The following is a 13,553-nucleotide window of genomic DNA, read 5'->3' as shown; positions in this document are numbered from 1 at the left end:
GAAGATCTGGGCAACTGTGTGTGGATGAGTTGCCTATTCAGATAGCAGATTTCATTAATTGCTTATGGAGTTTTATGAATAAAAGCAATTAGCATTTAGAGAACTTCTAAAGATGTCAAAATTAACTGGCTGGAATTTTTTTTGAATGGAAACCTCAAGTGTATTCAGCTTCTACAAACTGAGTATTTAGGCCAAAATTAGCAAGATCTGTAGGCAAATACAATTAGATTTATCAATTTTTTGAAAAAATTAATTTATTCAGTTTTTAAAAACATGCACCAAGTATATCACCTGCAACATCACTGAAGAAAAACTCAGTCAAATACCTTACGTTAAAAAAATAATCTGCAAATTATCAGTGTAGTAAGACAATTTTTTATCTGGTTAGATTATATGGAGTTACAGTTCATCGCAAACTGCATATTTAAAGCATGCATTTAAAACTGTGATACGTCATAAATTCATCCTGCACTTAAAGAATTTAAATACAATGTTTCAAGTACCAAAATTCACACGATGTACTCCTAAATCATCAATTCAACTAACAAAACTAACAATTCCACAATACACAAAGCATTCTCGGAAACAAAACACATCAAAACTCATTTTAAATCATGTTTTTCTTAACAGGTCAGAGATTACCTACATCGCTTGACCCATCAGCTTTACATACTGATGGAGTATAAAGAGGAAACCCATTTAGACTTATTGACATCACTCAACAAATGTTGAAGACATCAATTGGATTTGACCACCATAGCAATCAGTTTTAACCTGGCATAGTTCTTGAAAATCTTTTTTCTCATATACATATAGTTAAAAAAAAAGGTAAGACTTTGGCATTAAAAATAAGAGCTCAACTGATACTAAATGAGAGTAACGTAACAGATATGTACGTGTCTCTGTGGCTGGCAGTATGATTTACTCGGAAAGTAAAGTTAATTGAATTTGATAGCTTTTGAAGCCATTTGCTCAGTAATTTATATGGTCCCATGGCTTCTTGCTACTCACTTAAGAGATTTCTCTTCCAGTAATTTGTTTCTTGTCATCCACTCTACAATGATCAGTTGTGTTCCAATTTGTCACTACTGGATGTATACTTGTCCTGCAATTTCTTTCTAGATGTTGTACACTGATTATTTTCGATGAAATATTATTGTGAAACTTAATAAGAAATCATAGTGGAAATGCAAGAAAAGATTCAGAATTTTAGAAAACAATTGCAGCATTGTAGCAATTACTTAAAATAAGCAGAGCATTCCGTTTTATTTTCTTTAACAATGGGCTGTGTACGATCACCTTCAAGCCGTGTTAATTTAAGTCTGTTTTTCAGCTGGAGCTCTAAAGTGGCAGCATTATAATGCATGGCACAGACTAATACTGTGCACTTATCTGCACTTGACAGAGACATTCAAATTTTAGTGAGGGTTGAAATATAAGGTGTTCAAAGCTGCTGTTACCTGATCATATTTTTCCCTACATAATGGCATGCTGTCAGACTCAAAGGGTTACAACAACCTTGCTGTATTTTAATAGCACAGGATATTGGAAATGTGGTCTTGACTTCAATGATCAGACTGAAGTTGACAGCATGTTACTCGACCATAGGTCACTTGACCCACTTTGAGTGAGTCTTGGGAGGAGAAGCTACTTTTTATTTAGCATCCATTTACTGGAAAATCTGCACTACATTTATGTCACTGAGAAAATCAGACAAAATACATGTACCAAGGGTATGCACAAGGACAAAATACAAACAGCTTCAAAACAACTAATTCAAAATATGTATTTAACTTCTCTTAAATAGTACAAGATTGAATTGAGATATTACAGTTTTAAAATACTTTGCAATGAGTTTTAAATTGGAGAACCTGAATTACAGTATCAGATTTAAAGGCAACTGTACTTTGATCATTACAAAATATTTTTCATGACGAGAATGCACAAGTATTTTCTTGTGTACACATTGCCTGTGTACATTTCATTCTTATGGAAGTATACTCCATGGTTAAATAGTACATATCAAAAAAGGTAGAAAAGTAGAGCAGTGATTATTTCAGACAGTGATTCTGAAATCCTGCTTCCCATTGTCATTTCAACTGAATCTACTTTAGGCTTCTACAGGAATTGTCATCATCGAGCAAATCCTCCTCTATGGGCACCTCCTCGACCTCGGAATCCTCCTCTTTCTCCTCTGAAGTTTCCTCTGTTTCTTTCTCTTCCTCTCTCCCCACGTCCTGCTGAAGGCCCACCTCTTCCTCCACCTCTAGAGGCTCCACCTCCTCTATCAGATTTAGATTTTGGAGGAGGAGATTTGGGGCGAAGCCTCTCAATCTCCTCCGTACAACCAGTCAGGTGCACATTAGTACCAGTGAAGTATGAGCTGTAAACTTCAGCATTAAAATTACTGTTTGTAAGACTGGGACCCACAGTGAGCCATCCTAATGTGAGGAAAAAAGAAAAATGGGATAAAGTGAAGCAATGCAAATTTATTTCAAAACAGTTATAAATATCCAAGCCAAATAAAAATAAAAAGGAAAGAAAATCCAGTTCATTAAATCATAACTGAGTTGACGTAACAATTGTGTTATCAATATTTAACACCTCAAATTTCCCCCCTCTTAGATCTTTGAAGATCTAATTATAATTGAAAAGGACTGAAAATGGTTCATGGGATTCCAGGTTTTATATATAAAAGAATAGCATGAATTACTGTACAAAAATTTGTTAGGTCAGAGTTAATCCAATGCAGTTCTGGGCACCTCATTATAAAAAGAAGCCATGCATATTAAGGTCTATCAAAATGACATTCACTAGAACAATACAAAAAATGGAGTCATAGAACTATAGAATCATAGAATCTGACAGTGCAGGAGGCGGCCATTAAGTCCATCAAGTCTGAACCGACAACAATCCCTTCCAGCCCTTATCCCCGTAACCCCACATATTGACCCCGCGAATCCCTATAACCTATGCATCCTGGGACACCAAGAGGCAATTTAGCATGGCCAACGCACCTAACCTGCACATCTTTGGACTGGGAGAGGAAACCGGAGCACCCAGGGGAAACCCATGCAGACACAGAGAACATGCAAACTCCACAGAGACACTGACCTAAGCCGGGAATTGAACCCAGGCGCCTGGGGCTGTGAGGCAGCAGTGCTAACCACTGTGCCACCCGTATGAAGATGATGACTTTAAAAATGTAAATATTTTACCTCACTTCTGGTTTACTTTAAATGGGTATCTTGGTTTCCCAATATAAAATGTGCTTAATCAATGGACACTACACTGGAGTGCTGCTTGCAGTACTTTGTTATTGATGTATCAATGATAATTGTCATGGAGAATTCATCAGGTTAATGAAAAATGATTTTGATTTCTTTATTGTTAAGTAAACATGAAGCTTACTCATCAGTACCAAAGTGTGAAACAGGGCTAGCTTCTAAGTTTAATTGAAGTACTCTTGAACCGTACTTATATGGCATGCATTTACAGGGAAACTGACTGCCATCTAGTTTTTCACCCACAACACTATCACAGAAGAGCGCACAACTGTCCTAACTTGATGGCCAAACATTGACATAGATAGACAATGTGATGGATGCTTCACAGAACTAGCAAACCAAAAGGTCATACATTCACATCTAACCATGCCAATTCAACACGCCTGGTAAAACTGGCTGATACCATCAAACAAATCCTCAAAGCTGCCAAATCTTTGTTAGAATTTGTGGTTCATCAACATGCAGCACAGAAGAAAACTTGCAATGCAGCCAAGTCTGGTCTACACATTTTAAACAATGCATTAAGCACAATAATGAAGAGGGTCCAGGGAGATGATTTATTTTGTGTGTCAGCCGTGGCTCAGTTGGTAACACACTTGCCTCTGAGTCACAAGGTTCCAAGTTCAAGTCTCACTTTAGGGATTGAGCTCAAACAAAATTCAAGGCGAGCACTGCACTGTTGGAGGGGTCATCTTTTGGGTGAGGCATTAAAGAGAGACCCGGTCTTCCTTTTCTTTCCAATCTCCAACACCACCCTGACCCCCTCACAGCTCCTAATTGGTAATGTCTACATACCTTGTGGTTCACTCAATGGGCCTGATTTTACCATCGTGTTGCGCCCATTTTTGGGCGTGGAAACTTGGTAAAGTCGGGCATGAGGCAATCAGTGGAGGGGAAGGAGGGGTTCCCTGCCACTCTGCCTGTGATCAGTGGCGGGGAAGGAGGGGTCCGCTGCCACTCTGCCTGTGATCAGTGGGGCGGGGGGGGGGTGGCTGCGTGATCGGTCTGGGTGGTGGTGGGGGGGAAATAAGGGGGTCAGTAATGTTGTGGGGGCAGGGCAATTCCGTGGGGGCCAAGGGGAGGCATTATCCGGCTCAGGAGGGATGTGGCAGGGGAGCAGCATTCTATCTTTTTTTTTCTGCGCATGAGCGGTTGGATGCGCCAATCGAAGCTGCAGGGTTTCTGGCGCATTAAACACGCCCTCCCCCACCGGCCCAAACACACACACAGGCTTGTGCAGCATGGTTTGGAATCGCTGATTTTTTTTTCAGGCAGAGTGCATATGGGGGCACCTGAGAATGGGTCTAAAAGTTGGATCTGAAACACTTTCAGTTTCAAGTCGGCCCAGCACTTAGAATCAAAACTGTAAAATAGGGCCCAATGTCTTCAATCATTCCAAGTGTTCTTGGGTTGCATTTAATTCTAAGTCCTACCACTTCTTCAAAATTAGAAATAGGTCCTAAATGTGGCCCAAAAACAGATTGATTTGCATTTCAAGTAGTGTTGCTGGATGAAGAAGTGTGAGAACACGGGTTCATTTTTACCCTATTGTTAGGCTGAATACAAGACCAAAACATCTGCCCCAGCTGAGATCAACCACAGTGAACACATCAGGAGCTGTATCTGGAACCTCTCTGGTCTGTTTGGTTTAGTGAGTTTATCCACTGAGTCATCACGTGCCAAGAAATATCTTTAGATGCAGTTTTTTTCCCCATCAACTATCTGAAAGATTATATAAAGGGCACTATGCTATAAAGCTTATAATGATCATAAATTATTTTTCCTGTTAGAAAAAAATTACAAGTCACCTACCTGGTCTTATTGTGCTATCCCTTCCGAAGACATGCAATCTTCTTCGTCCCAGACAGAAGTGTTCAATAATATGAAATATTTCCACTGGTTTTTCAAGGTTCCCAATCTCTGGCTCTTCTGTAATAATAAGATCAATGTCTACATTTGCATGGATAAAATCACCATCGGTACTTCTACGCACTGTTCCTTTGATACCCATTAGGCAGTGCTCCTGGAAAATTAAATTAATACATTGGAAATTAGATAGTTGCTTATGAAACATATTCATGAATTTACATTAAAACAATTAAAACATGGGTCTTGGCTGCAATTTATTTTTGTCATCAAAATATGGTCTTTCTCTATCAGACAAAACATTTCATAAGAGTTTATGTTTTAAAGTTTTTATGTATTAGTCACAAGTAGGCTTACATTGACACTGAAGTTACTGTGAAAATCTCCTAGTCACCACACTCCGGCACCTGTTCAGGTACACGGAGGGAGAATGTAGCATGGCCAATGCACCTAACCAGCAGGTGACTATGGAAGGAACCCGGAACACCTGGAGGAAATCCACGCAGACACGGGGAGAACGCGCAAAGTCCGGACAGTCACCCAAGCCGGGAATTGAACCCAGGTCCCTGGCGCTGTGAGGCAGCAGTGCTAACCACTGTACCACTGTGCCACCGTGCCGAAGTGCTGCTCATGCATTAAAGTTTTTCAGGATCAACCTTTATGGAATCATTGAAATTCAGAGCACAAGAGGAGGGTATTCAGCTGTTTATGTCAGCTGAAAAAAGTGACAGCTCAATTCCACTTCCTTGACTTTTAGGTAGAGCATTTCAAGTGCATGTCCAAGAGCTTTTTAAATGCGATAAGGGTTTCTGTCTCTAACACCCTTTCATGTAACGAGTTCCAGACCCCCACTACCCTCTGGATGAATATATTTCTCAACTCTGCTCTAATCTTTCTACCAGTTATTTTAAATCTCTGTCCCCTGGTTAGTTACTTATCTGCTCAGGGAAAGAGATTCCAAATAATTTTATACGCTTCAATTAAATCTCGCGTCAGCCTCCAATCTTCCAAGAAAACAACCCCAACCTCTCCAATCTTTACTCAAAGCACAAATTTTCCAGTCCTGACAATAGCATTATAAATTTCCAGTCTACCTTTCTTTAGTGCAATCACATCCTTCCTGTGTTATGGTGGTAATCCAGCTGTGCCCAAACTAGTACTTTATGCTATTGTAACATAACCTCCCTGATCTTAATTTTATGCCTCAGCTAATAATATTTTGTCTTCGTAATTATGTTATCTACAAATCCTCCTCGAGGGACATGCACTCCAAGGTCACTCTGTTGCACTCCACTTCCAAGTATCCTACCATTCATTGCATATTCCCTGTCCTTGTTTGCCCTCCCCAAATGGATTACTTCATACTTCATAACGTGGGGTGGCACGTTAGCACAGTGGTTAGCACTGCTGCTTCACAGCTCCAGGGACCTGGGTTCGAATCCCAGCTCGGGTCGCTGTCTGTGTGGAGTTTGCACATTCTCCCCGTGTCTGTGTGGGTTTCCTCTGGGTGCTCCGGTTTCCTCCCACAGTCCAAAGATGTGCGGGCTAGGTTGATTGGCCATTCTAAATTGCCCCTTAGTGTCCCGGGATGCATAGGTTAGAGGGGTTAGTGGGTAAATATGTAGGGATATGTGGATAGGGCCTGGGTGGGATTGTGGTTGGTGCAGACTCGATGGGCTGAATGGCCTCTTTCTGCACTGAAGGATTCTATGATAGCTACTTCTCTGGATTGAATTCCATTCTCACTTTTTTGTTCACCTGACCAGTCGACTGATATCATTCACTGATATTTTCCTGTAGTCTACAGCTCTCCTTCTCTTCACTGTCAACTATTTGGCCAATTGTGCCATTGGCAAACTCCTCAATCGTCCCCTAAGTTTAAGTCTATATCACTAATATATACCATGAAAAGCAAGTGCCCCAGTGGGGAGCCCATAAAGCCCCACTGTAAACAGCCTTCTTGTCACAAAGACTTCCATCAACTCTCCAATACTTTTTGCCTCTGCCGCTGAGCAAGTTTTGGATCCAACTTCTCTCCCATGGATTCCATGTTAACATTGTGAATGTTTGATCATAATTTCCCTTTCCTCAGAGTTCCTATGGAACATGAACTGGGAGATTTTACTTGAATTAAGCAATAATCTTTTGGGAAATAATTGTATAAGTACTGTTAATTCTGTAAATGTAATATTGTCTCTTAACTTCTTTTCCCCTTTTTATAATGTTTAAACTTAATTTTTAAAATCTTCACAAGTGGCTTAGAATTCTTTCTCCCGACTTCAGATAACTTCTCTTAAAATACAAAATTCAAATTGTTGTGATAGCTTGTTCAAGTTTCCCCTTGGGATTTGGGCAGCCTGGCATTTATCATCTGCCATATCATAAACTGTTGGCCTTCATCTCAAGAGGCTGGAATACGAAAGGTGGTGGGCTCTGAATGTTTGCAGCACCGAATCCCAGGACTGGGTGAATGCTGGCGGCACATGGTGCCAGGAATGGGTGAACATTGGTCGGACAGAATCACAGAATCCTACAGTGCAGAAGAGACCCTTTGGCCCATCGGGTCTGCACCAACACATGAAAGGCCCTGACCTGTCCACCTAATCCCACTTGCCAGCACCTGGCCCATAGCCTTGAATGTTATGACATTCCAAGTACTCATCCAGGTACTTTTTAAAGGATGGCAGGCATCCCCCCATCATCCACCCACCCAGATAGTGCATTCCAGACGTCACCACCCTCTGGGTAAAAAAAAGTTTTCCTCAGATCCCCTCTAAACCTCCCACTCCTCACTTTTAACTTGCGTCCCCTTGTAACTGACCCTTCATCTAAGGGGAACAGCTGCTCCCTATCCATGCACCTCAATCTTGAACACTTCAATCAGGTCGCCCTCTCAGTCTTCTCTGCTCCAGAGAAAACAACCCAAGCCTATCCAACCTCTCTTTATAACTTAAATGTTCCATCCCAGGCAACATGATGCATGGATGGATTATCTTTGCTGGGACAGGGCACATAGTTGCAGAGGGCGTGAACATTGTCGGGATGGGGTGGTTTGCTAGGATTGGGGGTTGGGAAGGGTGGTAGTAAAAAAACACTGAAATATGGGGAAAAGTTGAAAAATGCTGGAATCGGGATGGTGAATGTTAGTGTGATTGTCATCCTGCTTTGACACTCCTGCTAATTTACTTAAGAAATAACTTATGCTCCTTAGCAGGCTTTACACCTTCTCTGAAAAAGGTTGAGGTGAATCAAAACCAGCATAGGGAAAAAAAACCCAAGAGTCCGTGGTTTTGGCCATCTGATTCCACGACCCTTAGGGATTATGCAGCAATCAGGCAGTTTAAGCTTCCTGCATAAGTACTGCATATGTGCATGTTTCTGGAGTTTCATAGGGTCCCTTCGGCAGCTTACAATGGAGTCATCCACTGCTCCCCATACTGGGAGATTCAGGCCACTACGTTGTAAGAATTGATCATGAAAAGTTTTGTCTTAAAATAAATTAAAGCACTGATTACAGCATGATTAATTACCAGTAATCCAGAGAGAGAAAATAGATTTTTTGTAGTAAAAATATGGTTTTGACATACTTATAACCTACTTTCACATAGACCACAGATTCCAAATTAAAATTAGTATAAGTATATGTTAAATTTTATGAATGTAACAATAAATAATTCGTTTGTGCAAAATAAACTGATGTTAATATTTAACAAATTTTGATACAAGCATCAGGAGCAGAAGGTTGGCTTTGCGGATTTAAATATGATTTTGGTTTCACGATGAAGCGATTGCTTCATAATACTTCACCAGGCACTGTGGTAAATACTTAGGGTTAAAGTAAGTTAGTTGTTCTTTTGCCATTCAAATAGTAGTGATCTGATGCTGACCCTTAAAAATATCTTATCTGCAAATAAAAGTTTGCTTGCATTAACTACTGTTTTTCTTGAACAGAATGCATTGCTGCCATATTATAGTCAGTCTGATGATCTTTTTGTTCTAATCCAGCTTGCTCAAATCATCACTTTGAAGCTTGAGTTTATCTAATAGGTTTCCTCGCAGCATACAACATTATCACTAAAACCAGCTGGCAGCCAAATCTTTGTGTCTTGGGCCTTTTCCCATGCTCCTTGCGATAGTTATTATAAACAGTGACACTTCCCTCCCTCCCTATGGTGAACTACCCATTCTCCTCTGGCACAATCCTCAAAAGCCTTTCAGGAAGGGAATTGTGATTACAAATCCACATCTCAAAACTTAAGAGTGACAGCACTGTTTTCTTATTCGAAATTTGCATGTTAAGATTATTTTAAGAAAAAGCACATTTATAATTAAACAATGATATTAATTGAAATCTAGTTCTTGAAATGCACATCCACATAGGAGGTTTCATGCTGGGTCAGGTTTTAAAAAAGAATTTTGGTTATATTTGGATAGATAATAGATTAATACAAATCTGAATTGGAATGCACTTTATTGAAGCATAGCTGGTAAACAAGGAATTAGGAGTTACAGCAACAGGTAAATGCAAAATAAGTTGGAACGCTACTGAAAATTTTACAGAGGAGTCACTTTCAAGGTCTTTTCCATTCCTGCCGCTCTGCATTTCAATTAGCCCCATAGCACAAGTGAATAATTCTATTCATAAAGCTAAAAAAAAGAACTTCAGAAAGCAAATCAGAGAAGCGAATAGTGCCTTCCATATTATCTCACACCAGAGACTATAGGAATCGGTGAGGAATTAATTACCCATTCTGAACTGCAATTTTCCACATAATTCACTTGGACAATAGAAGAAAAAACAGGTGTTTCTTTTTGTGCAACTGCATGAGTTCTGAGCAAGCTCAATGAAACTGTTTGGGCTCACCACAAGATGCTGCTCCCGAGGTCAGAAAGAACACTTGCCTTTGTTCGCTGGAAGACTGCCTTTGGGTCCAGGGTTTTGGTTTTTCCAGGATTATTCTTATTTGTTTTGATCCAGCAAATATCTTCACAACGCCTAAAACCCCACTTGCGTAGGCACTAGAATAAATTAAAACAGGGCTTATACACAGAAATATATAATCTTTAATTTGGCGCTGATTAACTGTAAACCACATATTCACTGAGTGCATCCTAATTTTTTTACTCAGGAATTTGTCAATTTAGTTTAAATTAATGGACACTTTTCAAAAATTAAATTACAATGTTAACAAAGTTATAGTCATGGCATTATTTCAGTCACCAGAATTTTAAAACACAATTATATTCAAAGCACAACGAGTGCTTTGAAACTCTAGATTTAATACTATGAATGCAATGAAAACCATATGGAAAAATAAATGTCGTAAAAATGTACAAAATTGTTCAAAAAAATCAGTTGTTTACAAAAGGCAGGTGCCCTTCGGGGTAATAGTAAAAGCTTCTAAGGAAGTAACTTGGGCAGTTAACTGTTATTGCTTAAGGTGCAAAGAGCAGATTTTCATAATAGGAATCCAGTCCTTTCAGGAGATGTGGGTCTTCTAGTCTCAATAAAAAGTTTACCACACAAAAACTGCTTTACATGTCGGCTAAACTAATGCAAAAAAATGAACATTTTTTTAAACATATAAAATGCATTGAAAACGTAGAGTATTATCTCTCAGATATCTCAGCAAACAAAAGTTGATAAAAATGTTAGACACAAAGCACACCAGATTAATCAGGATGAATTATATACTCCGCTCAAGACTCAACACACTCCACCTATTGATGGCAAACAATTGGTCAGCAGCAAACCAGACAAATTTATCATATGAATAGACTATTGAGTAAATGAAGGAGCTTTTTGAGAATGCTGTTGCATATTAACCTACCACCCTTCCAAGGTCGAGACCATCCCCAGAGCCACACCACAAAAAGACAAATGATCTTGGGGCTGCAATTTCTTCGATTTCCAGCTTCATGATCTACAGAAGGAAAATAAGTTGCGAAGAAAAATGCTAAAAATTACTCCTTGGCTATCACAATCCACGGCTAATTCCTCAGCATTCATAAATATATACTTAGTTATTTTTTTCTTGGATGCAGACTTCTGTCAATTGCTGGTTTTAAATTTTACCAGAACTTGTTGCATTTGAGGTCTGATTTGCAATCGGAGCATTATGTTTAACTTGTGGCAAAATTCATTGACGACAACAAATGAAGGCAAAGGTACCTTTGCAGATGGTACCCAATATTGAAATCTGATGTCTACAATTTTAGGAGAGAGACAAAAATGGACAGATAAATAAATACATAACTCTATATATATCTATCATGAGTGTCTGGGTAAGGCAGAAATAGAGAAAAGGAAATCCATTCACTTTTTATCTTTCAGAATATCTTGTATGTATATAAATCATAAATGTTGAAAGGTTTGCACACGTGTAATTGCTGTAAAAAAATGAACATATCTAAATGCTGATAAAACTCTTTTCCCCCTCATTCCAGTTGCCATGACTTGCTATTTGTACATGCATACCACTTGCTCTTCAAAGGAATGTACACAATGAGTGAGCAACAACAGTCAATGGGAATCAGGGGAAAAACTCTTCACTGGTTGGAGGCATACCTATCATAAAGGAAGATGCTTCTGGTTGTTGGAGGTCAATCATCTCAGTCTCAGAATATCATTACTGGAACTTGCTCCCTCAAGTTATTGTGGATGTACCTACACCACATGGACTGCAGAAGTTCAAGAAGGCAACTTACCACCACCTTCTGAAGGCAAACTAGGGATACGCAATAAATGCTGGCCCAGCCAGCAATGCCCACATTCCATGAATGAATACGATAAGTGAATGTATTAATTTGGAGCTGCAAAGTTCATTTTCAAAGGTTCAGGCATTTTGTAAGGAAGGAAACAGGAATGCAGAACCCAAATATACCAGATTAAAATTTGTTTACATTACTTATGGGGTAACCTAGTCACAAACAGTGAATGCAAAATCTGCTTTCGGTCACTGCTAAATTAGCTGAGATATGATTTTGCTCAATTAAAGTTTGATATTTATATTTTTGCATACCAACCAGATTTGTGCTGTTTTACACTCCTCCTTTGACGCTGCCATCAAATCCTGTTAGTACAGCCTTTCCGAATCTACCAAATGGAAATGAGCTAACCATCTTATCAATCCTTCTCAATTTCAGAAAATGCGTGTCAATCTGCAAACTAGTAACCTTGCTCTTTTCCATTCCACAGTAATTGATAAAAACCATAGGACCAGTCAAATAGCTGCCAAATGCACAAGTGTAGTATACAACAGTGTTCGAATAAACACTGTCACCTCCCTGATTTCTTTTCCTCTTTACACTATTTGGTTAAACCAAAAAAGCCAGGATAATAAAAATTACAACCTGGTAACTAAAACAGTCAATGAATTAGTAAGATTATTAGCAGAGTGTGGTTTCGCCCGAGTGCAAGGGAATTCCGTGATTATGGGAATTCACTGGGATGGGATAAGATGAGCTTTTAAATATACATGTAAATAAACAGAATTAAGGGACTGTTGGCTAAATAAAGAAAAATCCTCAAGTTTAATAAATTAAACAAGCTTATTTTCGCAATTAAAAGCATATCACTAGACAATTGTGTGATATTTCAAAACTTAAAAACTTGAAGATGGTAGGGAAGGTATGTGTTGCAACTGTAGCATACGAGAGCTGGTGAGCACCAGTGTGATCCACAACTGCAGTTAAATGTAAATAACTCAAGGAATTTTGGCTCAGAATTGAAGAGTGGGAGTCCAAGCATCAGACACTGCAATACATTATGGAGGGAGATGGTTATCGACTTCAAATTTGGTTCATGTTCAGGGGACAGGAGGGTGCGACTTTGAGCAAGACAGATGCAGGGATCCAGAATGTAGCACCGGAGGAGACTTGGCTCTTGCACTTCTCAAACAGGTTTGAGGTTCTTGCAGCCTGCAGAGGTGAGAATAGGGACATCACGGAGGATGAGCAAACATGCAGTACCAAGGTACTGGGGGCCATTTGTGTTGTGGGACTAAAAAGGAATGGAGTTGTGGTTGGGGACAGTATAGTTATGACAATAGATATTGTTCTCTGTAGCCAAGAGCATCTCGAAGGCTGCACTGGTTTGCCCAATGTCAAAGTTAAGGACATCGCTTCAGGACTGTGGAGGAAAGTGAAGTGGAAATGTTATGTGGCCCATGTCTGAGGAAAAGGTTCTGCTGAAGGAACATGAGAAACTGGGGTCTAAATTAAAAAGCAGAACCATAAAATTAATTGCTAGATTACTCCCCAAACCCGCTAACATACTGAAATAGTGTAAATAAGGTCAGAGATTTGAATGTATAGTTCAAAGACTAGTGTGGAGAAACGGGTTTCAATTTGTGGGGCACTAGCACCAGGAAAGTTCCATTGGGGGAGGGGGGCTTCACT

General features: G+C 39.5%; 1 protein-coding gene across 1 annotated transcript in view; it reads right to left on the bottom strand.

The window, feature by feature from the left end:
• Positions 1-224: 224 nt before the first annotated feature.
• mettl14 (methyltransferase 14, N6-adenosine-methyltransferase non-catalytic subunit) overlaps positions 225-13,553 on the bottom strand; it is a 59,211-nt gene continuing 45,882 nt past the window's right edge. The window contains exons 8-11 of the mRNA XM_078213816.1: positions 10,985-11,077; positions 10,056-10,172; positions 5,100-5,310; positions 225-2,441 (exon numbers count right to left, since the gene is read on the bottom strand). Coding sequence (XP_078069942.1) covers positions 2,134-2,441; positions 5,100-5,310; positions 10,056-10,172; positions 10,985-11,077 — 729 coding nt within the window. The 3' untranslated portion in view covers positions 225-2,133. The remainder of the gene's footprint in view (positions 2,442-5,099; positions 5,311-10,055; positions 10,173-10,984; positions 11,078-13,553) is intronic.

Source organism: Mustelus asterias, chromosome 1 (assembly GCF_964213995.1).
Source record: "Mustelus asterias chromosome 1, sMusAst1.hap1.1, whole genome shotgun sequence".
NCBI lineage: Eukaryota > Metazoa > Chordata > Chondrichthyes > Carcharhiniformes > Triakidae > Mustelus > Mustelus asterias.
This window is presented reverse-complemented; position numbering and strand designations above follow the sequence as displayed.